This window comes from Podarcis bocagei (assembly GCF_964188305.1).
Source record: "Podarcis bocagei genome assembly, chromosome: 16".
Classification (NCBI taxonomy): Eukaryota; Metazoa; Chordata; class Lepidosauria; order Squamata; family Lacertidae; genus Podarcis; species Podarcis bocagei.
Window position 1 is genome coordinate 14,042,689 of NC_138142.1, and position 26,729 is coordinate 14,069,417.

Consider the following 26,729-nt stretch of genomic DNA (forward strand, 5'->3'; position numbering starts at 1 on the left):
GACAGCATTTTCCAATTGGAATAAGGGACAATCCAGTATCCTACAGAACAGGAGGGACCCCTAGCTGCACCCCAGCAGCCCACCCACCTCTCGGGAAAGGGGAGCCCAGGCAGCTAGTTGGTTGCAGCTGCTCTCCCCTTCCTCACGCTGGATCTCGCCCCGTCCCCACGAGCGAGCGAGCCCAGCCGCCCTTTCCCTCCCCGGCCCCCGGCCTCCTCCCTGGGCGTCGCCTCTTGTTTCCCGCCGGGCCGCTTAGGTCGTCGCCCTCCGCTGACTTCCGGCGTTGCCGGGGAGCCGCCGGGAGCGGGGGATGCTGCCGGGCGGAGGCAGAAGGGGCGGCTGGCGGGACGGGCGGCCGGGATGGAGCTCCCGTGAGGCGGCGGCGGCGGCGGAGGAGGCGGCCGGTGGTGGGAGCGGGGCGAGCGCAGGAGGAGGGTGGCAGCCCATGGCGGCGGGGCGCCGGCTGTGAGGCCAGTGGCGGCGGCGGCGGCGGCGGCAGCGACTCCCCAGCCCTCGCCTGCCTTCCGCCGCCCCCAGCACCCGCAGCTCCCTCGCCAGCCTCGCGTAGCCTGCCCCGACCTGCAGCCGCCCTCAACACGGAGGCCCAGGCACCCGAGCGGCGGGAGGAGGCGGAGGAGGAGGAGGAGGAGGAAGAAGAAGAAAAGGAGGAGGAGGAAAATGAAGCTCCTGAAGCCGACCTGGGTCAACCACAGCGGTGAGCCAGAGGGGGACGGGGGGCTTCTCGGGGGGCAAAGTGTGCGAGAGCATGTGCAGAGAGCCGACCCACGCACCCCACCCCACGCCCAAGGCGCTGGGGAGCTGCTCCCGGATTCTGTGCATGTGCCCTGCCTCTCGGCCAGGGGGAGGGCTGAGCATGTGCAGAGTTCCGCACACACCTGTTCTCCTGCTAAAGGGGTAGGGTTGGCTCGGAGCATGTGCAGCTCAAGGGAGCTCTGAGCATGTGCAGAGTTCCACCCACCCCACCCACCTGTTCTCCTCCTAAAGAATTAGGGTTGGCTTGGAACATGTGCAACTCAATGGATCTCTGAGCATGTGCAGAGTTTCTCAATCTCACACACACCTGTTCTCCTAAAGAATTAGGGTTGGCTTGGAGCATGTGCAGCTCAAGGGATCTCTGAGCATGTGCAGAGTTCCACACCCCCCCACACACCTGTTCTCCACCTAAAGGAGTAGGGTTGGCTTGGAGCATGTGCAGCTCGAGGGATCTCTGAGCATGTGCAGAGTTCCACCCACCCCACCCACCTGTTCTCCTCCTAAAGAATTAGGGTTGGCTTGGAGCATGTGCAACTCAAGGGATCTCTGAGCATGTGCAGAGTTCCACCCACCCCACCCACCTGTTCTCCTCCTAAAGAATTAGGGTTGACTCGGAGCATGTGCAACTCAAGGGATCTCTGAGCATGTGCAGAGTTCCACCCACCCCACCCACCTGTTCTCCTCCTAAAGAATTAGGGTTGGCTTGGAGCATGTGCAACTCAATGGATCTCTGAGCATGTGCAGAGTTCCACCCACCCCACCCACCTGTTCTCCTCCTAAAGAATTAGGGCTGGCTCGGAGCATGTGCAACTCAAGGGATCTCTGAGCATGTGCAGAGTTCCCCACCCACACGCCTGTTCTAAATACCGTAATTAGGGATGGCTTGGAGCATGTGCAGCCCTCCACGGTAGGGCTCCAGAGAAGCTGAGAAATCTCTGAGCATGTGCAGAGTTTCACACCCACCCACACCTGTTCTCCCCCTAAAGGAGTAGGGTTGGCTCAGAGCACGTGCAGCTCGAGGGATCTCTGAGCATGTGCAGTTTCACACATGCACACACCTGTTCTCCCGTAAAGGAGTAGGGTTGGCCCGGGGCATGTGCAGCCCTCCACGGTTGGGCTCCGGAGAAGTCAAGGGATATCTGGGCATGTGTGGAGTTTCACATACAAACACACCTCCTCTCCTCCTAAAGAACTCAGAGCATGTGCAGAATCCTCAGTTGGGGTCCGGAGAAGCCGAGGGATCTCTGGGCATGTGTAGAGTCACTCCTTTCTTCGTTGCTGAGGAAGCCCCGATGCAGTTGACGGGTGTTCCACAGCACACACCTAGGATCCTGCTTTGCATTGAATCAGGTTGTCAATCTGTCTCCGAAGGGTCTCTGAGCATCTGCAGAGTGGTGGCCCCTTCTCTTTATTACTGAGGTATCCATTGAGCATACCCCACACACTTGGTGTGAAACAGGGGTTCCCAGGGTGCAGTTCAGTGAACGTGACTTTCTCTGAGTAATATTTTTACTTATTTTATTTCCTTGCATTTACATTCCATCTTACTTCCATCATGGAACCCAGGGTGGCTTAGCTTTAGAAAAGTAGTGGCTCTGCATGCCTTCAGACCATACTTTGGGACATACAGGGCAATCTCTGAAAGTTTCTGAGCATATGCAGTGTTGGAAACTCATATATACGTATACATATAAAGGTAAAGGGACCATTAGGTCCAGTCGTGGCCGACTCTGGGGTTGCGGCGCTCATCTCGCTTTATTGGCCGAGGGAGCTGGCTTATATCTTCCAGGTCATGTGGCCAGCATGACTAAGCCACTTCTGGCGAACCAGAGCAGCGCACAGAAATGCCGTTTACCTTCCCGCCGGAGTGGTACCTATTTATCTACTTGCACTTTGATGTGCTTTCGAACTGCTAGGTTGGCAGGAGCAGAGACCGAGCAACGGGAGCTCACCCTGTCATGGAGATTTGAACCACCGACCTTCTGATCGTCAAGTCCTCGGCTCTGTGGTTTAACCCACAGCGGCACCCGTGTCCCTGCATATACATATACATATATAAAATACAAAGCTAGGTGCCAAATGGCTCCTTAAACCAAGGTTACAGTTGCCAAAACGAGATGTCTAGTAGCCATTTTGGGGTAAGATGGCTCTAAAGAACTGCTGGTGCAAGTCTTTACTGTACTTGTGCAGCTTGGAAAGCAAAGCAACCCCATAGAGCTCTTTGCATTAAGCTAAGTAAGTTTTACAAGATGTCAACTGCAAGCCCTTAATCTGACAGTTTGAGAAAGGAGCAGGGCAAGGAAAGAGCTTTTCTGTGCTACTTTAAGTAGGTGTTAATAGCATACTGCTGCAGTATAATCATACCCCATGACAGCAGTGGGAAACAGGGCCTGTGGGGGGTGGAGTGGGGTCATGTTGTTTGAGCCTTGAGGCCATTTTGATCAAGTCATACCTACATCCCATACACCTGATCAGGTGTGTTGCAGGTAAAGATGTGGCTGAGCAGAAACAGGGTTTGCAGGTACTGCAAAGCACTGTGCCCTTGGCTTTACAAACCCTGATGATCAGTTGGCCATTATGTATGTATGTATGTATGTATGTATGTATGTATGTATGTATGTATAAAGGTAAAGGGACCCCTGACCATTAGGTCCAGTCGTGGCCGACTCTGGGGTTGCAGCGCTCTCGCTTTAGTGGCCGAGGGAGCCGGCATACAGCTTCCGGGTCATGTGGCCAGCATGACTAAGCCGCTTCTGGCGAACCTTAGCAGTGCATGGAAACTCCGTTTACCTTCCCGCCGGAGCGGTACCTATTTATCTACTTGCACTTTGACGTGCTTTTGAACTGCTAAGTTGGCAGGAGCAGGGACCGAGCAACGGGAGCTCACCCCATTGCGGGGATTCGAACCGCCAACCTTCTGATCAGCAAGCCCTAGGCTCTGTGGTTTAACCCACAGCGCCACCCGCGTCCCTGTATGTATGTATATGTTGCTTATATTCCCAAATGGCTGTGTGACAGTGACCTGACTTGGCAAGCTCCAGCAATGAGCTGATCCTTGGCACTTGCAGAATGCTGTTCACAGTACTAAGTTCACAGGACCGGAGACCATCAGTTGATCCTTGACACTTTCCACTGTGATGTCTGGTGATTAACAGGTGGGGCAGCCCCATCTTCCTGTCAAATGTGGCCTGGGGCAAGCGGGGAGGTGATAAGGGAGATAATGATTTGGACTGTGGGTCACATACAGTTCTCTACCTTTGCTCTGATATGTAACCGCCTGATTGTATGGTGAAGACAGTGGGAATGTGTATCAGGCTAAAGAAAGGATCTACAGTTTTTAAAATGCTGTTGTTCCTCTTGGGGTGGAGTTTGACCAGAGAGGTTCCCAAGACTGGTTGCTTTGTCATTCAGAGAGAATTAGATTATAGGATGTAAATAAATGGTTCCACTGGACCAGACAGACTGATTGGGTTGCATAGCAAACCTCCTTATTGCATCAGACCAGGCCCAATTTAAATATTATTTACCCGATGCACAGAACACAAGAAAGCGCATAGTCTGAGGACGCGGAGCATAACTTTTTAAAAGCCCCTTACCCGGTGTGCATCATCCAGATTTCTGAGCTTCTGCAGTGCTTACAGCACAGTCCTGACCATGTCTACTCAGAAGTAAGTTCTGTTGAATTCATCAGGTCTTACTCCCAGGTAAGTGGGGTTAGGATTGCAGCCTTAAACTTTGTTCTTTGCATACAGCATAAATAAAAATAAGTGTTTTTTTTCGGTGGGTGGGGGGATGTGTCTTCTTGGATTAAATAATATCTAAAGTGGGTCACCATTGCTCTGTCCATTTATTCAGCACGGGAGACAAGTGTATCAGAGAGTTGAGCTTTAATCTGGAAGGATAGGAAATTGGATGTCTGTTTGTTTGAGGAGAGAGGGGCGAAGTAATCCACCCCACCTACCACATGCTGCAGAAGTTCAGCTGGATACTGTATCATTTACCTTGTCTCAGAAATATCCCCTTACCTGATGGTCTGCAAAGACAGGCTGGTGCGACTTCTTTTGGTGTTTAGGGTGGTTTAGTGTTAGGATAGCTTGCTGTTGTTTAGGGGTGCTTTAGAGCCCTGCTAGGGACGCGGGTGGCGCTGTGGGTTAAACCACAGAGCCTAGGGCTTGCTGATCAGAAGGTCGGTGGTTCGAATCCCCACAACGGGGTGAGCTCCCGTTGTTCGGTCCCAGCTCCTGCCCACCTAGCAGTTCGAAAGCACGCCAGTGCGAGTAGATAAGTAGGTACCGCTCCGGCGGGAAGGTAAATGGTGTTTCCGTGCGCTGCTCTGGTTCGCCAGAAGCGGCTTAGTTCTGCTGGCCACATGACCCGGAAGCTGTACGCCGGCTCCCTCGGCCAGTAAAGCGAGATGAGCACCGCAACCCCAGAGTCATCCACGACTGGACCTAATGGTCAGGGGTCCCTTTACCTAGAGCTCTGCTAGAGCAGGTTAGAAGGAATTCCCAGGGTGCATATGTCCTCAATTTATTCTGGATGGGTACATAGTTCTGTCACTGCCCGTTCTACTATTTAACACTGAGCAGCATTCATTGTCTTACCCTTTTCAAATCACTCTTTGTCAATAGCCTAGAATAGTTGGTCTATGAAGCAAGCTTACTTAACCGGAAGCCCCATGCTTTGTGGAAGAGGTTTCATGCTCTAAGGTTGCATCTCTGTGTGGTTTCATATATAATGCTGCAGTTGAGAGCTCCTTTGGAAATTGGTTGTAAAGGCTGATCCGGTCCCACTCTGAAACACACATACACACTAATGAAAAGGTTGGGTCATGTGGCAAAGACCTCCCTGCAAGAATACAGGGGTTGGCATCCCTCGGCTAGGACTTTCATGCCCTGCTGGCATCTGGGAAGCTCACATCTATGATCTATTCAGACACTGTAGGAAGCAGAATGCCAGATTAGACCTTTAGTCTGATCCAGCAGGGCTGCCCTTTTTGAGTTAAGCCTGCTGTTGAGGTCTGTTGCTTGTGGATTTCGAAAAAAGACTCCGGCAAAGTCGCTGATATTGAAGAGCACTATTAACCACGCTAAGAATTCCGACTGAAAATGCTCAGAGGCATTGGTTTATGCCATGGTCCTCTTCAGTGTCTGAGTAATATCTTGCGTTGGGCCTTCATAAAGTGGCAAGTTTTCATGGTTCGCAAAGTGCAAAAGAAGGTACCAGTTCCGAAGAGGATAGGTGAACACAGATGTTTTAGCAAGTGAAAGGAAAATGTTTTTAACGTATCAGATGCAGTCTGTGTTCTTGATATCGTCTATCCCTGGGGGGCGGAGAGAGGATGCCTTAAAGAAAATTAGTGTGACTTTTGATGAGAATGCTTTCAAAGTGTCAAGGTGTACTTATTTACTACACTTAACGTATTTTTCGCTCTATAGGACGCACCCGACCATAAGATGCACCTAATTTTAGAGGGGGAGAACAAGAAAAAAAAATTCTCCCCCTCTCTGCACAGCACCCCTTAAGCGAAGTGGCAGGAGAAACGGAGCCCCTTCCATTTCTCCTCCCGCTTCGCTGAAGGGGCGCTGCGCAGAGAGGGAAAGCTGTGCAGCTCCTCTCCAGCAAAGCGAAGCCAGGAGAGCAAGAGGGGTTGGTGCGCACCGACCCCTCTCGCTCTCCAGGCTTCAGCGAAAGCAACGCGAAGCCTCCGGAGCGCAGTGGGAGCTCCCACTGCGCTCCAGAGGCTTCGCGTTGCTTTCCCTGAAGCCATGGAGCCTGCATTTGCTCCATAAGAGCGACACACATTTCCCCTTAATTTTTGGAGGGGGAAAAGTGCATCTTATAGAGCGAAAAATACAGTATCTATCTGCTTTCTTCTGTCATGGAACTGAGGGTGCTATGGATAGGGTTTGCCAGGCCTAGACAGTGCCCTCAGTCCACTGTAAGAAATTAGCCAGGCTCGTTTGCTATTGGCACGGGTCCAATTGTGACCATGTGGAGATCTCTGGCAACTGACATCTCCATCTGGCTGGCCCCTGTAGCAGGTAAGCAGAAGAGCTCATTTATTGCATTCATATCCTGCCCTTTTTCTCCAAGGAGTCCATGGTTCACAGACCACCCCACCATCTCAGTTAATCTCTACAATGACCCTGTGAGGTAGGTTAAGAAGGTTGGACTTGGCCAAGGTCACACAGTTAGCTTCATGACTGAGTGGGGATTTGAACCGTGATCTCTCAGGTCCTAGACAGCATCTTAAAAAGCAGAGACATCACCTTGCCAACAAAGGTCTGTATAGTTAAAGCTGTGGTTTTCCCAGTAGTGATGTATGGAAGTGAGAGCTGGACCATAAAGAAGGCTGATCGCCGGAGAATTGATGCTTTTGAATTATGGTGCTGGAGGAGAATCCCATGGACTGCAAGAAGATCAAACCTATCCATTCTGAAGGAAATCAGCCCTGAGTGCTCACTGGAAGGGCAGATCGTGAAGCTGAGGCTCCAATACTTTGGCCACCTCATGAGAAGAGAAGACTCCCTGGAAAAGACCCTGATGCTGGGAAAGATGGAGGGCACAAGGAGAAGGGGACGACAGAGGACGAGATGGTTGGACAGTGTTCTTGAAACTACCAGCATGAGTTTGACCGAACTGTGGGAGGCAGTGAAAGACAGGAGTGCCTGGTGTGCTCTGGTCTATGGGGGTCATGAAGAGTCGGACACGACTAAACGACTAAACAACAACTCTCAGGTCCTACACTGGCTTCCTAGAGTACTTCTGCTTTGGGTCAACTGTATAAATTAAGTAGGTAAATAAATATGGGGAAAGCAGAATGCCAGTTGTAGAAGGATCTGAAATATTTTACTTGAAGCTAGAATTGGTTTTATTCTGGATTGTTTTATTTGATATTTTAATTTCTTGTAAACCACTTTGAGGTTTCCCCCAAATATTCTTTAAAATACAAAGTGGTATAGAAATGAAATGGGGGGAAAATACTTCTAATTGTGAAAAAAAAAATATGGCGCCTAGACATTCCATTGTGGCGACCGGAACCTAGGTTTAAGGTGTGCCATTTGGCGATTAGCTTATATTTCTGAGTTTCTAACACTCTTTATGTTCCTCTTGTTGTGCCTGTGTAAGCTTGGCAGGTACAATTTGTTAGCTAGGCCAAAAGCTGTACCTACTGAAATTTTATTTTCTGCCCCAGTGTCAAAGGTAGAAAGAGTTCCTCAGACCTTCTGTTGCTTCTGTGCTTTTTCTTCCTCATTTTTTTCCTCTTTTAAAAACAAAACGAAAACCTAAATATACAAGCAGAAAGAGATTGTGTTAGAACCGCTGATATAGAACCGCTGACCTGGCCAATATAGTGCAAATCATTGTGTAGGCTATGCACAAGTCGCAATGTGGGAAAAAGCATGAAGTCAGCCAATGCCTCTACATAGCTCCATCCTTATTTCTGACATTGTCATATATCAGTATATTGTGATGCTTAACTGGTGATATATCACGAAGCTGGAAACCAGGTATCGCCCAGCCTTAGTTGTGACCTACCTTAGATCAGATCGTGCCTTCCTTGAATGCTAGTGCACACTTCCAAACACTAATAGCAGAAGGCTTAGTTTGAGCCTGGTTATGACCCCTTCACAGTGGAAGACAGGAGTGCCTGGTGTGCTCTGGTCCATGGGGTCACGAAGAGTCGGACACGACAAAACGACTAAACAACAACAACAACAACAACAAGACCCCTTCAAAGGTGGGAAACCCTGTAACTCTGAAAATAACGTTACAGAAAGCAACCTGGGCCATACCATTTTGGAATGTGTAGCTTAGGGCAGTTGATACTGACTTCAGGGGAAAATGGAAGAGTAAACGCTAGTTCCTGCAGTATAATGTACTGTTGTGGTTGGTGCTTGTGTGTGGCGTGCCTTTGGGCTAGAATGCTGTAGCTTGGATAGTTGCGGAAGAAAATTTTGGCCCAAACTGCACAAGCATTCCAAACCAAGGCAAGCTGTCATTAGGGAAATGACTATAACTAGGCAATTTGTCCATAAGAATGCCGATTGTAGGGTATTTGGCTAGCAAAGCTGATTGTAAAGTGATGCCCATAGAAAATAACGGCATAGATCTGTCCTCATCCAGCCATCATAGCTCTGAACTGCTGTAGTAAGAAAGGAAAGAACTGGAAACCCTCTAAATTAAGTAGTATTAAGAAACATATCACACTCCTTCCTAAGTAATAAAACACTAGGTTTACCGTGGAGATACCTCCAACAGAGGGAGAAACGCTTGAAGCATGTAGATGTTCTGTGACAGGGGTCGGCAAAATTTTTTAGCAGCGGGCTGGTCCACTGTCCCTCAGACCCTATGGCGGACTGGGGTGTGGGGGGGGGGGAGCTGGAAGAAGAGGCGAGGGGGGCAAGTACAGTGGTACCTCGGGTTACAGATGCTTCAGGTTACAGACAGTTAACCCAGAAATAGTACCTCGGGTTAAGAACTTTGCTTCAGGATGAGAACAGAAATCGTGCGGCAGTAGCGGGAGGCCCCATTAGCTAAAGTGGTATCTCAGGTTAAGAACGGTTTGAGGTTAATAATGGACCTCCAGAATGAATTAAGTTTTTAACCCGAGGTACCACTGTAGCACATTTTTCCATGTATAAGACTAGTTTTTTTTCCTTAAAAATAATGTCAAAAATAGGGGGCGTCTTATACGTGGGGGCATCTTATAGACAGAAAAATATGGTATTCGTCCTCCCCAGCCCTAGCCGCTGTGCTTACCTTCCCAGGGGCTGCCACCGCCGCTTCTTCTCGTCGGTAGGCAGAGTGAGCTCCTCCACTCTGCTCTCTGGCCCACAGGAGAACCAGGGCTGTGGCGGCGATGGAAGGAAGAGGCCGAGCGGCAGCAGCTCTGCCAATCAAACGCCACACCTGGTTTACCTCAGCGCGGCGCAGGGACGTCTCTGCCAATCAAACGCCACTGAGGTAAACCAGGTGCGGCATTTGATTGGCAGAGCCGGCACTGCTTGGCCTCTTCCTCCCGTTGCCGGGAGTCTTGGCTTCATAGCAGGTTCTGGCTTCATGGCACGGGCTGGATTTAGGACCCAGGTGGGCCTGATCCGGCTCGGGGGCCATCGTTTGCCGCCCCCTGCTCTACAAGATGTATGTTTACATAACCTGAATATTTTGTTTGCATGTTCTTGTCATAATTTGCATGTTATCTTCATCAGTACAGTGGTACCTCGGGTTAAGTACTTAATTCGTTCCGGAGGTCCGTTCTTAACCTGAAACTGTTCTTAACCTGAAGCAGCACTTTAGCTAATGGGGCCTCCTGCTGCTGTTGCGCCGCTGGAGCACAATTTCTGTTCTCATCCTGAAGCAAAGTTCTTAACCCGAGGTACTATTTCTGGGTTAGCGGAGTCTGTAACCTGAAGCGTATGTAACCTGAGGTACCACTGTATTGTTTTAAAAAAAGGAATTTGAGCTGCTGCTTGTATTTCAGAGTGGACGTGAGGAGCCTGTGCCCCCCTCCCCAGGTGTTTGCGAACCACACTCCCATCATCCCTCACCATTGGTCATGTTGGCTGGGGCTGATGGGAATTGTATTCCAAAAATGTTCTGAAGTCACAAGTTCCCCATCCCTGTATTAGAGGCCTGCCTCATGCCTTTTAGCTGTGATTTCAGGATTCCCTAACACAGCTCATTGGGTCACCCTGGTGGTGGTTTGGAGAGGGAGCTCATGAAGCCTAAGGTTGTAACCAGGCCACCCAAACTTGTGGGCCTTGGAATGGTGTATGTCACCAAGTGATGCCAATATTTGTTTATTTAAAACCATGTACAGTGGTACCTCGGGTTACACATGCTTCAGGTTACATACGCTTCAGGTTACAGACTCCACTAACCCAGAAATATTACCTCGGGTTAAGAACTTTGCTTCATGATGAGAGCAGATATCGTGCCGTGGCAGCAGGAGGCCCCATTAGCTAAAGTGGTGCTTCAGGTTAAGAACAGTTTCAGGTTAAGAACAGACCTCTGGAACGAATTAAGCACGTAACCAGAGGTACCACTGTATATCCTGTTTTTTAGCCATGGAAGTGGTTTGAAAGCTGACTCACAAAAAAACAGTTAAAAGCAAATTTTGCATAAAATATAGGAGCCTGCAGAACTGCAGCCATCAAAGCAACCAATAAAGTGAAATACTGCTAGAAGCTTGGGTGTTCTTAAAAAAAGAAGTTTTAATTCGGCTTCTAAATAATAATGTATGTCTACTGAGTATTGGGAAGGCCTGTAGCTCTAGGATTGAGTTCATGCCTTGAATGCAGAAAGTGTTAGGTTCAACACCTGACATTTCTGTGTAGGACTAGGAAAGATTCCCGCCTGAAATCTTGGAGAGCTGCTACCATTTAGGGCTGAGCTAGATGGATCAGTGGTCCAATTCAGTGACAACGATTGCATGTTACTTCAAACCATCGTGAAACCATCGCCAGCAAATGGCACAACAAGACTTTCTGATGATTTTCCTTGCGGAACTGGATCTTAAAGGTTAAAAGGGGGGAAAAGGCGTAGTAGAATTCAACATCTTCTTGAGCCGTTACTATCTGGGTGTGTATATTTAAACAATAAGCATTTTATTTATAATAGAAATACTGCGACTTTTCCAAATGCCCCAGGAGAAGATCGTCAAAGTGGCTGCATCCTGCATAGCTCAGTTGGTTAGAGTGTGATGCTGATAACGCCAAGGTTGCAGGTTCAATCCCTGTGTGGGACAGCTGCATATTTCTGAATTGCAGGAATATGATTCTAGCATATTTTAACTCTGAGATTCTAGCATGTTCAGGCTTTTAAGATCTTTGGAATAAGTTTGTCCTCAGGAAAAAACAAAATATACTCAAGCATATTGATTTAAATATTTTAGGGTGGAATGGGACCTGAATGGTTTATCAAGTGCAATCTCCTGCACGAAGCTAAAATCCTTCCCCAAACTATCAGTTTTGGTAGGTTTGCAAATAGTGCTATGAAAACATAGCTGCGTGTACGGTTCCTTATCTTGCTGTTTCCAGACAGCTAATCCCTGTAATCCCAGTGTTTCATCCTTTGCTCATCTGTTACCAGATGCTCAGTCCATGGGGGAAGAAGGTGTTCAGTAAAGTAGCCGAAACTTCATTCAGACCTCCAATGGCTGGCAGTGGGCAGTAATATCACCAATCCAAAAGATTTCAGAAAACGTTATCATCCAAAATGCACATTTGGATAAACTTTTACTTAGCTTTGAGTCTTTATTCTTTCCCCCCCCCCAAAAAAAACCAACCTGGAAGGTTTTGAAGGGCTTTTACAATGTCTGCTTCAGTACAGTGGTACCTTGGTTCTGAGACTTAATCCGTTCCGGAAGTCCGTTCCAAAACCAAAGCGTTCTAAAACCAAGGTGCGCTTTGCCATAGAAAGTAATGCAAAATGGATTAATCCGTTCCAGACTTTTAAAAACAACCCCTAAAACAGCAATTTAACATGAATTTTATTATCTAACGAGACCATTGATCCATAAAATGAAAGCAGTAAATTATGTACTACAGTCACACAATCAATCGATCAATCAGTAGCTGAGCTGGGTCCACATAGTCACAAAAACAAACAAAGAGTTGCAAAAACAAAAACAGACAGACATCGGCGTAAAACTCACAACAGAAGTGTGGCACTCAAAATGGAAGTGTGGCAATCAAATCAGAAACGTAACACTCCAAACGGAGCACGTTCAACTTCCGGAAAAAGTACGCAAGCTGGAACATTTACTTCCGGGTTTGCAGTGTTTGAGTTCCAAATTGTTTGAGTACCAAGGCGTTTGAGAACCAAGGTACCACTGTATAAGGACAACCTGTGCGCCAGACTGTCACCTAACAGCAGCTATTCTAGCAAGCTGCAGAGCAAAGGGGGAGAAGGGAAGCAGGACTCTTCCATCAGTTCTGCTGAAATACCAGCTTCCCAGACTAAGCTGCCTGAACATTTTCCATTCTAGCTGGTCAATATAAAAAACTGAAGCTTCAGAAACAGGTCCCTCCACACACTGCCTGCTGCTCAATCCCCATTTTTCTGTTTTTAAAATTTTGTGCCGTGTCTAAAAGATTGTAAGCCTGAGAGCAGGGACTCTCCTGGTTTTCTTTATTGTTCTGTAAGCCTCCCTGACAAACTCTTTGACACTAAAAAGCAAGGTAAAAATGCTTAAACAGACAGTGTAGAAAATGGTTGAATTTCATTCTGTTTGAATTTATTGATCCCTTTCATAAACTGGCGTGTTGCCACCCCCCACCAAAATAAATGTCTTGTGCTTCGATAATAGGTGGACATTTATTGTAAGGTGTTTTTAGCACAGCTCAGTATGGAAAAGAGGCGTACAAATTAGCTAAATCAGTCAATAAAAGCATCTTGCTGTTAGCTGAAAAATGTGCGCCATCATTCCTGCAATGGAGACGTTTGGATGCAGGATACAGTGGTGCCTCGGGTTACATACGCTTCAGGTTACATACACTTTAGGTTACAGACCCCACTAACCCAGAAACAGTGCTTCAGGTTAAGAACTCTGCTTCAGGATGAGAACAGAAATCGTGCTCCGGCGGCGCGGCGGCAGCAGGAGGCCCCATTAGCTAAAGTGGTGCTTCAGGTTAAGAACAGTTTCAGGTTAAGAACGGACCTCCGGAACGAATTAAGTACTTAACCCGAGGTACCACTGTATATGGCTAGCTACAGAAAGCCCTATGCTTAGCATCCAGCACTTTGTTGGATTAGTGAAAAGTCAGCAGAAACCAACAAGAAGTGCCTTCTCTGTCAAGAAGTATTGAAGAAATATTTTACTTTTGCTTTTCTGTTTTCCTTTCAAAAAAAGTTGACATCTTACTAAAGATGCGATTACTTAAAATATTTTGGGAGTATCGGACCTGCTGGATTTGATTACAGTGGTACTTTGGGTTACAGACGCTTCAGATTACAGACTCCGCTAACCCAGAAATAGTACCTCGGGTTAAGAACTTTGCTTCAGGATGAGAACAGAAATCGTGCTCCTCCGGCGGCAGCGGGAGACCCCATTAGCTAAAGTGGTGCTTCAGGTTAAGAACAGTTTCAGGTTAAGAACGGACCTCCGGAACGAATTAAGTTCGTAACCAGAGGCACCACTGTACTGTAACATTTGAGCTCTGGAAATTTATTTTATCATGCTTGAAGAAGCATTATATTATTTGTTGATTTGCTATTTGCCAAATTTCTGTTTTTCCTCCTTAACTGTTCAAATTTCAACCTAAGCCCCGAGTTTCCTTTTTCTCCTCATGCCTGTGCCAAATAGGGCAGTCATCAATCTCTGTCAGACAGGAGCAAATACCTTTTTTGGCTTGTTTCAACAGGATATAAAAATAGGCCAACTGTCGGGGGAAGAAGAGGGACCAAAGAATAACGCAGCCGCTGGAAATCCAAATAAGTTGCGGTGTTGGTGCTGGGAAGTGAAGCAGCCACCTTGACAGATGCCTAATAATAATAATAATAATAATTTATTATTTATACCCCGCCCATCTGGCTGGGTTTCCCCAGCCACTCTGGGCGGCTTCCAAAAGAATATTAAAATACTATGATACATCAAACATTAAAAGCTTCCCTAAACAGGGCTGCCTTCAGATGTCTTCTAAAAGTCTGGTAGTTGTTGTTCTCTTTGACATCTGGTGGGAGGGCGTTCCACAGGGAGGGCGCCACTACCAAGAAGGCCCTCTGCCTGGTTCCCTTTAGCCTAAGCCTTTAGCTTTTAAAAGTTCCCAAATGGGGCAGGTCCAGAGTGGGAAAGGGCAGAGGATGATGATGGTGATGATTTAGTTGATGAGCCACTTCCTATCAAGCATCTCGTAGCAATTTCACAATACAATAAAGAAATAAAGCCAGTTAGCCAGTGTGGTGTAGTGGTTAAGAGCAGTAGTCTCGTAATCTGGGGAACCGGGTTCGCGTCTCCGCTCCTCCACATGCAGCTGCTGGGTGACCTTGGGCTAGTCACACTTCTCTGAAGTCTCTCAGCCCCACTCACCTCACAGAGTGTTTGTTGTGGGGGAGGAAGGGAAAGGAGAATGTTAGCCGCTTTGGGACTCCTTCGGGTAGTGATAAAGTGGGATATCAAATCCAAACTCTTCTATTACATACATGTTTGTGTCCAGTTTCACTCCCTAACAATCCATAATCTACAAGTCAGTAACAGAACATGGTTTTAAGTCAGACTAGCAGTTGTGGCTTGTTGGGGAGAAACAAGCCACAATCTCGGATTCAGTCATAACGCCAGGTCCCCTGTCCCTTGTCTTTTTCTTTTGTAAGGAGGGAGTAAGGTAAAGGGACCCCTGACCATTAGGTTCAGTCGTGGCCGACTCTGGGGTTGCGGCACTCATCTCGCTTTATTGGCCAGTGGAGCCAGCGTACAGCTTCTGGGTCATGTGGCCAGCATGACTTAAGCCGCTTCTGGCGAACCAGACCAGTGCATGGACACACCGTTTACCTTCCCGCTGGAGTGGTACCTATTTATCTATTTGCACTTTGATGTGCTTTCGAACTGCTAGGTTGGCATTAGCTGGGACCGAGCAATGGGAGCTCACCCCGTTGCAGGGATTCGAACCGCCGGCCTTCTGATAGTCCTTTGGCTGCAAGTCCTAGGCTCTGTGGTTTAACCCACAGTGCCACCCGCGTCCCAAGGAGGGAGTAACGCAAGAGAAATGAGGCTGCGTGTCTTGGCACAGTTTATTGAGCAAAGTTTCTTGGCTTAACTCGGAAGTTCACGGAGGTAAAGGCTGTCAGCAGCTACTAGACACAGTGGCTTTGCTCTGTGTTTATGCTTGAATTCGGATTGCGCCAGTTGTTGGAAACTGCAGGAGGGGAGAGTGCTGTTTCACTAAAGACTTGCTTTCCGGCTTCCTGCATTCATCTGGTTGGCCACTGTGAGAATGCATTGGACCATGGGCCCATTTAGCTCAGCATTGTCAGCACTGACTGACAGCAGCTCTCCAAGGTTTCAGACAGAGAATTTTTCCTAGCCCGACTTGGAGATGACTGGGATTGAACCTGAGACCTTCCGCATTCAGAGCAGATGTTTTGCCACTGAGCTATGGCTTTTCTGCAAAAGTGTTAGTGCAAATCTGGCCTCCGTCTCCAGCTATAAAGCAGCCTTTCTATGAGTGGAACATGCCTTCCCCATTCGTAGGGCACTGTTGCATCCAGCCCAATGTTCTGTTTTGGCAAAATGCAAATACAGAGAGCTGCTATTGTACTGGAATAACAATTATACTGCACTCTGAATGGCAGATGAAGGTGATGGATTACATGGAACTGGCAGAAATGACCGGCAGAATCCGAGATCAGGGAGAAGAGGTGGTGGAAGAAGACTGGAAGAAGTTTAAAGACTATTTGCAGAAATACTGTAAAATTAATGAATGTTGAAGGGATGTTGGATTGAAAATAAGCGGTATTGGTAAAAAGATGAATAAGAATATGTAAATGCGGATTGACAATGGCTGGAAATATATAGTTATAATAGGTTAAGACAATAAGTAAAGATAAATGATAGAGGGTAAGGATTTGTTGAACTAACTATGTGAACTGGAATAAAGAAGAGGGGGGTGTGAGGAGGTCAGGAAACAAGTAAATGAAATATAAGACATGAAAATACTGATTATTTTTCTTTTTTTAAACTTTCTTCTTTACTTTTTATGTGCTTTGTCTTTGTATTTTTTGTATTGTTTTTGTCTTTTAGTACGTATTGTTATGCTTTTTTAATTTTTTTATCTATAATTTTGTAACTTTCTATTGTCTGAAAATGTCTAATAAATATCTTTTTTTAAAAAAAACCAATTATACTGCACTCTGGGTAACTCTCTTGCTGTGTTTCTTCTTTCTCTTTCCCCACCTTCCTGCCACACACACACAACTCTGATTCCCCTTTGTTTTTAGATTCTAAGCCCCTTGGGCTATGATCAAACTTGTTTATTCTAAAGTGCCATGTGTATAATATGGCGCCAATTAAATAAATTGCATTCACATAACTCACACAAATATCATTCATGTAACTTAATGCTTGGTACTGAGGATTTGTAGGAGGTACTCGGTACCATAAGGTGTGATCTCTTATTTGACTTTTTATCCCACTGGGTTCAAAAGATGGAGAAGCTGTCATAAGATCTTCAGATGAGCCACCTTTTGAACAAATGTACTGTCAATTGGTGCAGTGTGCTAGGTATGTTTAAAGGAGAGGGATTTGTCTATCGTGCCACCAGCTTAAGGAGGTTCAACACATGCCAACTTCAGGCCTTCTTCTTTGCCTTTTTTGATCCACGATTTTAAAACTAACTTTACAGCCTCTGCCAGCTTTTCAGTTTCCTAAATCATTGGATTTTCTCATTGGTTGAGTTGTACACTGTCCCGGAATCCGTTGGAAGTGGTATAGACATCTTAAAAGCATGATTTCCTGTTGCTTTTCTAAAGATAAAAGTGTAACACCTGCCATCAGTCATGTGCTGAAATGATGCCTGCTTTCAGAACAAATTTCAAAAGTCACACTCAGTGCCAGATCGCTGTTTGGCTTGGACTGTGCCGCAGCATGGCAGAACATCAACTGGTGGTTTGGATGGCAGGGAGACATTTGGTATCGAATTCACTTTGTGTACAACCTGGCACATTGTGGGAAGAGGCTCCCAAGTCATGTGATTTTGTTCCTCTTACTGTTTTTCAGGGAAGCCGATATTTTCAGTTGACATTCATCCAGATGGGACCAAGTTTGCAACTGGAGGGCAAGGTATGTTCACAGATTATATCCTCTTGAGAAAACTCTGTTTCCAAGTTGATTACTGGTTACCTTGAAAATAAATCATGGATCATGTTTTTTCAATGCAGTGCCAAAGAGTTACGTGTGGGGCTGATTGCATGATAACCATTGCAAACCATACATATATTTTAAATTGTTGCAGAGGTGGAAGGTAAAATTGCATAAGCCATTTCTCATAGTACTGATCTACCCTCCTTTCATGCACGCAGAAGTAATGAACCACAGTTTGTGGCTTAACGTTGCGTCTGAACCAGTAATCTGCTTCATTTGGACCATGAACATTAAGCCAAGGTGTGTCCTTGGCTTTTGTTGGCATAAAACAACCCATGATCCTCAGCTTGGATGTAAAAGTGTGCTGTGGTTCATGGTTTGCTGCTCTCACTTGTGCAATAGGAGAAGCAAAATGCGAAAGATCTTTGCATTCGGGCTAAACTATGGTTTAGCATGAGGTCCAAACCATAAATGAGACTTGCTGTAAATCTTTCAACACTCATATTTTCAGTAAAGGTAAAGGGACCCCTGACCATTAGGTCCAGTCGTGACCGACTCTGGGGTTGCAGCACTCATCTCGCTTTATTGGCCAAGGGAGCTGGCGTACAGCTTCCGGGTCATGTGGCCAGCATGACTAAGCCGCTTCTGGCGAACCAGAGCAGTGCACGGAAACGCCATTTACCTTCCTGCCGGAGCGGTACCTATTTATCTACTTGCACTTCGACGTGCTTTCAAACTGCTAGGTGGGCAGGAGCAGCGACTGAGCAACGGGAGCTCACCCCATCGCGGGGATTCGAACCACTGACCTTTTGATCGGCAAGTCCTAGGCTCTGTGGTTTAACCCACAGCACCACCCGCGTCCCTCATATTTTCTGTAGGATGCCCCATATAACATATTAAGACATTTCTTCCTTTAATTACCGTACAGTCAAGCTGCCCTTATTCTGTTGAATAGCGTTCCTGTTGAGATATGACAGGCGGTCACAGTCTGTACTTTCCAGGAACAATGGAAAACGTTTTTGTTCCAACAGGCTTTCCCAGCTGCATAAATGTGTCCTTGCCACGAGTGTGTCTATTTGGCATTGTTTTAGTTTTGTTTAACTGTATCAGTTGTGTTTTTGTGTGTGGTGACTGCCTTGAGATTATTGTGTGAAAGGTGACTAATAAATGGATGACAATGATAATTCATTGCTGTTTGACACCAGTTCAGAGCTAGTTCAGATCTTTGACTCCTGTCGATACTGTCCTTCACATGGGGAGGAGGGGTTGGAGTGCACATATTATGCTGTGACAGGTGTCTCCCACCCCCGTTACCTGTGATTCTTTGCCTTCCCACTTAAAAGAGGTGAAATAATCACAGATAACACGCAAATGGCCATTTCCCTTATCCAATAGAAATTGAAGGGGATGGCAGCATTTCAATGGGGACAAAACCTGATACCTTCCCTGCCACACTAGAGATCCCGTTAGGCTTTTTCATGCATCACACGGAATGTGGGTACACTGTATACATGTGTTTGTTTGAAAGCGGCGCTTACTTGTTCATTTGTACAGCTCAGCTAGCACATAAGGATACCTACAGACTGTGCACTTGCTGGTGGTTACATGTGAATAAATTTTCAGTCCAACTGTTGCGTATAAAGATTGTGTGCTTGTTGAATATGTGTTTGTGTGTGTCTGTGGGCTGTGTAAATCCTGTAAGAAAAGGAAACAGACAACGGGATGTTATTAAAGCACACATTTTAAAATCACAACAAGCAACACATGCTTGTTTATACAACTAATAGCGCTCAGGTTCTTCTCTCCCAACCATTTCTTTTCCTCGTTAAGTTTTCAAATTAAAAAGTAATAATTTATTATTACTATCATTGCTGATGCTATTTTAACTGTCCTTTTCCAGTGCTCGGAGTGACATGATTTTAAAACTACAGAAATAATTAAAAATCTATAACCTCACCATAGAAAAGAACAGAAACAAGAACTGGCAGCAATGTAACTGCTAGATCATCATCACAATACAGCTTTGCTTCATATACATAGACCTTCTCCACCCACAAGTTTTCCCTGCCACAATGAAGGGCAATTTGTTAGCTTACATTCATCTTGACATTGCTCAGCGTAGTTTAAAATGTGTAATTTAATAACAGTCTGTAACTGGTTTCCTTTCTTTGCTTTATTTACATTGGCCGACTCAACCCCATTTCTGTTAATCAAATCAACAATGCAAGCAAACCTTGTTGCTGTTTCTGAAGAGTGACATTTGATAATCTGACTAAGTCGTCTTGGCCATTTCCCTTTCTTAGGTTATAAGTTGGAATAATCATTCTAACTATTTGTCTCCATATGATGCTGTTTTTGTTGTTTTGATTTCCTCCTGGAATCCAACCTGCAATTACACAGTCCCTTAAACCCTGTCGATTTTAGCAAATGTGGTGCATCTGTATGCTGTGGGCTGGACTGCAACTTTTGTTTCTGCATAGACAATTTAGTGTCCCAGGGACAAGGGCAAATTAGCTGAATGTACAGTGGTGCCCTGCAAGATGAATGCCTCGCAAGACGGAAAACCCGCTAGACGAAAGGGTTTTCCGTTTTGGAGGTGCTTTGCAAAACAAATCTCCTATGGGCTTGCTTCGCAAGACGACAAAGTCTTGCGAGTTCCTGCTGGTTTTTCCCCTCCCCCCCTTTTTCTAAGCCGCTAAGCCACTTATCAGCTGATTCGATCAGCAGATAAGCTGCTAAAAGCCGCTAATAGCGCTAATCCGCTAATCCGTCAATGGGCTTGCTTCGCAAGACGAAAAAACCGCTAGACGAAGAGAATCACAGAACGGATTCTTTTCGTCTTGTGAGGCACCACTGTATTTTGAATGGGAATGTATGGGATAGCTCAGTTGGTAGAGCATGAGACTCTTAATCTCAGAGTCGTGGGTTTGAGCCTCATGTTGGGCAAAAGATTCCTGCTTTTCAGGGGGTTGGAATAGATGAGCCTTGTGGTTCCTTCCAACTCTACAATTCTATGATTCAGCCTTTCTGAATTCTGTGGTTCTATGAAACACTGCTTGGATGCTATAGAATTGTAGCCTGTAATCCAGGGGTGCCCAGACTTTTTTCAAAGAGGGCCAGATTTGATGAACATGCGTGATGGCCCACCAGAGCTGTTGAGCTTTTTTTTTTTACCATTTCCCCCCAAAGTTGTTCAGCTCTTTTTAGGATTTTACCCCTATTAAATCGACCGGCAGGCCAGATTAGGACTTTGCACATGCTTGCTGTAATCCTATATAGTTTTACTTGGAAATAAGTCCCATTGGACTCAGTGGTGCTTCCAGCCAGTGGCCTTCAACCGGTCAAGACTTGAGACCCACTTCTGACTTCCAAGCTGCAACGTAGGACCCATCTGATTTATAGCTGGTAGCCTTATAGCAATGCATATGATTGAACCCTAAAATGGCAATTCACAGAGCAATATACATAGTGTTACTTCTGCATCACTGCTGAATGAAAACGAATCCTGCAGCGTGGCAAGAGAAAGGCGTGAGCATGCAGTTGCCCAGAAATAGGCATTTTTTTTTTAATGGCTCCTGCCTTCCTCCTTCTACATTGCAGCACTTTTGGAAATTGATAAAATGAGCATTTTGGCCGGCGAATGCGTCCTGGTCCAGATAAGCATGTAGTGCTCCTTTGGTCTGCTCAGCCAAAGCTGGAATCCAACATGGTGGGAACAGCTTTGCTGCGGACCGCCTGGTGTGGCCTTGCGACCCATCTCTGGGTCCCAACCCAGGGTGAAGACCTAGGTCCTGAGCAGATTTGTTGTGTGCTCTATCCAAAGCAGCAAGTGCAAGTATTTACTCTTGTGCAATGGAATTTACCCCCCACTCTCTTGTTACCCCTCCCCCCAAAAAAAAATCAGTTCTGGGTTTCCCCCCCAACCCTCTGGAGCAGATTGGAGAGGAGGGTGCAGAGTGGGCTTGGGGGAGTTCTGCTGTGCAAATGTAAATGGAACTCTGTAGTTGCAACCCACCCACCCCACAGTGTTGCACTGTCAGTCTTTCTCTATTTGATCAACATCATCATCATCATAGCTGCATGCAGGTAACGAAAGTATTCTCTGTGGAAACACCAGCGCTTTTCTGTAAAATGGTATGTTGATTTCTCTTTGTCCTTAGGACAGGATTCTGGGAAGGTTGTGATATGGAACATGGCTCCCGTCCTCAAAGAGGAAGACGAAAAGAACGAGAATGTACCCAAGATGCTCTGTCAGATGGACAATCATTTAGGTATTGTAGAACAGGGAAGCGCGGACTTCAGGTTTGTGGAATCCAGGAGAGCTCCAACATCTGCCAGGGTGGCTAGGTGCAACAGGCATACAGTGGTACCTCAGTATACGAACGGGATCCGTTCCGGATCCCCGTTTGCATCCTGAATGGAACGTAAGACACGACGGGGCGTCTGCACGTGCACGGGTCGTGTTTTGCCACTTCTGCGCATGCGCGTGACGTCATTTTGAGCGTCTGCACATGCGCGAGCGCCGAAACCCGGAAGTAACGCGGTCCGTTACTTCCGGGTTGCCGCGGAGAGCAACCCGAAAGTGCTCAACCTGAAGCACATTCAACCCGAGGTATGACAGTACTGTAAGGATTAAAGGATTTTGAGACCTGGAATTTGTTTGGCTGCTTTTTAGTACGGTACCAGAAATGGACAGAGCTCACAATTCTTCAGCAGAGAAATCCACTTCTGGTTTACCCTTCACCCCCAGCTCTCGTAATTTCAGACGTATAATTTAAAGGGGCCAGGGCCGGAATTTTGTTCTTTAATAATTGATAGTCGGAAATCCTTGACTATTTACTGAAAATTGCCCAGAGATATAACACTACATCTCTTATCTACCTTCTGTCTATCCCTCCTGGAGAATTACATTTCCATTTCGGTGCTGGTTGGTCAGTAAAGTTCCAGGAATGGCATGGAGTAGTGTTCTTCAACGTTGGGTCCCCAGATGTTGTTGGACTACAACTCCCATCATCTTTCACAATTGGCACAGCTGGCCAGGGATGATGGGAGTTGTAGTCCAACAACACAAGGGACACTACACGGTTCTGGTGTAGAGAACCGTGGGCCTTAATTGCATATCAGAGGAGTGTAGACTTTGAAAACTGCTTTGAATGTTACACTAAGCCATAGTTTGGTGTTAAGGAATGACCCATCTTCTTGCATGCTCTCTGTCCCGTCCCCCCCCGCTTGTTCCACTTTTTAGAAATACCTAACAGAAGGCTGCAAAGATTTAGGTGCTCATACACACCACCTCCTCCAATATGACCCAGCCCAAGTTGTGAGATAAACATTAATGGCCCTGCCCTTTATCCACCACGAGAACATGTATGTGGGTACAAAAGACAGGGTCTTTCCAGTAGAGGGGACCTGCAGCATTGAGCATATTGAATCTTGTCATTCGCTAAGATTTGTTAATACCTGCTTATCAAACGAAGCATACTGCTATTGAGTGCATTGATAGGTCTTCGCCTCTGATGTTGCTGAGTTTTCGTTTCATTTTATTTTGCTTTCCTGGGTTACTGTTTTACAGATGTGACATTATGCCGCTTTGCTCGGCTTGTAAGCTGTTTTGATCATTGCAGGTGGAAAAAGCTAAAATTCCAAACAATAAGTACATTTCAAATACTTGTTTTGTTGGTAACACAACATCTCTGAAGAAAAGCATTGTTTGAAATGTAGGCAATCGCATTTCCTTCCCTCTTCATTCATGGTTAGTTCCCCCTCCACTCGTACTGTTTGGTGGGTGCAGCCCCCACCTCCCACTGGTGGGACAGAAACACAATCTGTTTCTGCAGCTGAGATCCAATGCATGAACACTGCAGAAAGATAAAGACGCCATTACGATTATCAGAAGCAGACAGAGAGAATTGCAAAGGGTGTGAACCCATAAAAAATACTGTGAACTATTCTGACATGCCTTGATATAAAAATCCACCTTCTTTCCGTTTGTGTGTGTTTCTTCCATTTTAGCATGTGTGAACTGTGTACGATGGTCAAACAATGGCATGTATCTGGCTTCCGGGGGAGACGACAAGCTGATCATGATTTGGAAGAGAGCTGCGTAAGTGTCTGCCCGCCCCAATTTACATCTTTCCTTGTTCTCTGAACATTTGTTGAATTATTCCTTGTTTCTTATCTCCAGAGTTCTGTAAACACTTTCTGGAATACAAAAAACTAATTTTTTTGACCCACGAGGTTGCACCCTGACTTATGTGTCTTAATCCCCTGAATTCCAGTTTTACTTGCTTTTACAGTCGTACCTCTGAAGTTGAACGCCTTGCGAGTCGAACATTTTGGGTCCTGAACGTCACAAACCCGGAAGTGAGTGTTCCGGTTTGCGAACGTTCTTTTGGAACCTGAATGTCTGACACAGGTTCCGTGGCTTCCGATTGGCTGCAGGAGCTTTTTGCAGCCAGTCAGAAGCCATGCCTTGGTTTCCGAACATTTTGGAAGTGAACCAACTGCCGGAATGGATTCTGTTCGACTTCCGAGGTACGACTGTATTTATATTGGTTTTGTTTGTTTTAGGTTTGTATATTTGTTCCAATGCATGTTTTTTTTCTATCGTACAGAGTCTACACTGCTTAGAGATTTTTTTAAAAAAAAAATATTGTGGTTAGGCTTTTGAATAGTCTCCTCTAAATGTGGGGTGGGGTGAGGTTTTTGTCTGCTAAATTTCATTTCAACTGTTGTGGTGGTTCACAAAGGAATTCTGCCGTGTGGTTGCTTTTGATAACTCTTGTTCTTGTCTTCCACAGGTACATTGGGCCGAGCACAGTGTTTGGTTCCAGTAGTAAACTTGCTAACGTAGAACAGTGGAGGTGTCTCTCAATCCTTCGAAGCCATTCGGGGGGTAAGTGTGTCTGCAACACTGGAAGGTGCTCACAGTGCATTACTTGATCTCTCAACCCATCCCAAAGTTCACTCCCCGTTGTCTGGTCTGCTTTAGATAGATGCTATTTGGCACCCAGTAGAATGGTCAGCAGGGACGCAGGTGGCACTGTGGGTTAAACCACAGAGCCTAGGGCTTGCCTATCAGAAGGTTGGCGGTTCGAATCCCCGCGACCGGGTGAGCTCCCGTTGCTCGGTCCCTGCTCCTGCCAACCTAGCAGTTTGAAAGCATGTCAAAGTGCAAGTAGATAAATAGGTACCACTCCGGCGCGAAGGTAAACGGCTGTGGTTCGCCAGAAGCGGCTTGGTCATGCTGGCCACATGACCCGGAAGCTGTATGCCTGCTCCCTCGGCCAATAAAGCGAGATGAGCGCCGCAACCCCAGAGTCGGCCACGACTGGACCTAATGGTCAGGGGTCCCTTCACCTTTACCTAGAATGGTCAGCATTGCTTTCCATTGCACTGCTTTGTGCAGTTATTTACATCCTCACTTAACAGGTGGCCGGCTAGATAAAAGGCAGCAAATAGCAAGAGTCATACCCTATGAACTCATCAAATAGTCATTACCGCACTTTTCTGTGTATAACACACACCCCTATTTTGGGGGACTCCCAATTTCAGAAGATGTTGAGCTTTTTTGGGGGGAGGATTGGAGTTGTTCAGCTTTTTTTGGAGAGGATTGCCCAAAGTTGTTCAGCTTTCTTGGGGGGGGGGGATGCAGTAAATCACTAACCCAACAGTTAAAATCGCTCGCACCACTCGCTGACCATCGCTCGCGTCTGCAACAAGCAGACGGCTGTGAATTTCAGTTCTCTGAACTCAAAGGGAGCTGTTAAGCGGATGGGTGGCTGGTTTTCTGTTTCCCCTGAGAAATGGTTCACTTAAGGTGTGTGTGTGTTTGTTTTTTGCATCCCCTACAGATGTCATGGATGTGGCGTGGTCTCCTCATGATGCTTGGCTGGCCTCTTGTAGTGTGGATAACACTGTTGTCATCTGGAATGCTGTCAAATTCCCAGGTATAACGCAAAGTTTTGACTACCAAGAGGTCATGGTTTGTTTCGCGGGGGCTGCCGCTCAATATGGCAAACCTTTTTGAACAAAACAAACAAACCCGGTTCACCCATATAGCGCTAAGCGAAGCCCATGGTTTAGCACAAATGAGCATCACGTGGGTTCCTGGAACAAGCACTGTGCCCTCTCCTGGTTCTGCTGCTGCCCTACTACCTAGGACCAAGCCATGGTTTGGCTTAGCATTGCGTTCGAACCTGGGCTCATGGTTTGTCTTGCTCCAGAAAAACCACATGCTGTAACCAGGGTTTGTTCTCAGTTTACTACTTATGATTTGTCTGGGGAAGGCTAACCATGAGCCCAAACTCAGATGTAATGCTAAGCCATGGCTTATCCCCAGGTAGCATGGCAGTGGCAGGACTGAGAGAGGAGTGCAGGGGATGCGATCTTCACTCTGGAGACCCACATATTTGCTCATTTGCAGTAAGCCATGGTTTGACTTGGGGCTACATGCAAACTGGGCTACCCTGCTGACCTCATGAATATTACTGACCCCACTAATATTATTGTCAATCTTCCAACGTCTTCTCTTCCACCGCCTTGCAATTGTTAAGCTTTAGAGCAGGGATGTCCAGCAAGCCGAATATCCAGTGGGGCTTCCGTAGCTTCCGATTGACTGCAGGAGCTTCCTGCAGCCGATCAGAAGCTGTGCTTTGGTTTTCGAACATTTTGGAAGTTGAACAGACTTCCGGAACGGATTCCATTCAACTTCCAAGGTACAACTGTATTCTTTCATATCTCCTAGTTGCATTTGTATGCAAGTGTCCTTTAAAAACAACAACTATGAATTCAGCATGATTGAATACCAGCTTGTACCAAGACATTGTCAGGCTTCAGTAGCATTTTAAAGCTCTCTCAGTTTTATCCTCTTAAATAGTTCTCGAAAAAGTCAGCATGTATTTTTTAAAAAGAATATTTTTGTCTCCTTGCTGCATGCAGAAATTCTGGCCACTCTGAAGGGACATTCTGGCTTAGTTAAGGGGCTCACCTGGGACCCAGTTGGGAAATACATTGCGTCGCAAGCAGATGACCGAAGCTTGAAGGTGTGGCGTACCATGGACTGGCAGCTAGAAACCAGCATCACCAAACCGTTTGATGAGGTGTGTGTTGTGTTAACCGTCTCAACAACTCTTCCCGTGAATGAACATAACTG

General features: G+C 46.4%; 1 protein-coding gene across 1 annotated transcript in view; it reads left to right on the forward strand.

The window, feature by feature from the left end:
* Positions 1–489: 489 nt before the first annotated feature.
* HIRA (histone cell cycle regulator) overlaps positions 490–26,729 on the forward strand; it is a 64,767-nt gene continuing 38,527 nt past the window's right edge. The window contains exons 1-7 of the mRNA XM_081174755.1: positions 490–715; positions 17,492–17,554; positions 21,736–21,846; positions 23,588–23,678; positions 24,376–24,470; positions 25,429–25,524; positions 26,516–26,676. Coding sequence (XP_081030881.1) covers positions 679–715; positions 17,492–17,554; positions 21,736–21,846; positions 23,588–23,678; positions 24,376–24,470; positions 25,429–25,524; positions 26,516–26,676 — 654 coding nt within the window. The 5' untranslated portion in view covers positions 490–678. The remainder of the gene's footprint in view (positions 716–17,491; positions 17,555–21,735; positions 21,847–23,587; positions 23,679–24,375; positions 24,471–25,428; positions 25,525–26,515; positions 26,677–26,729) is intronic.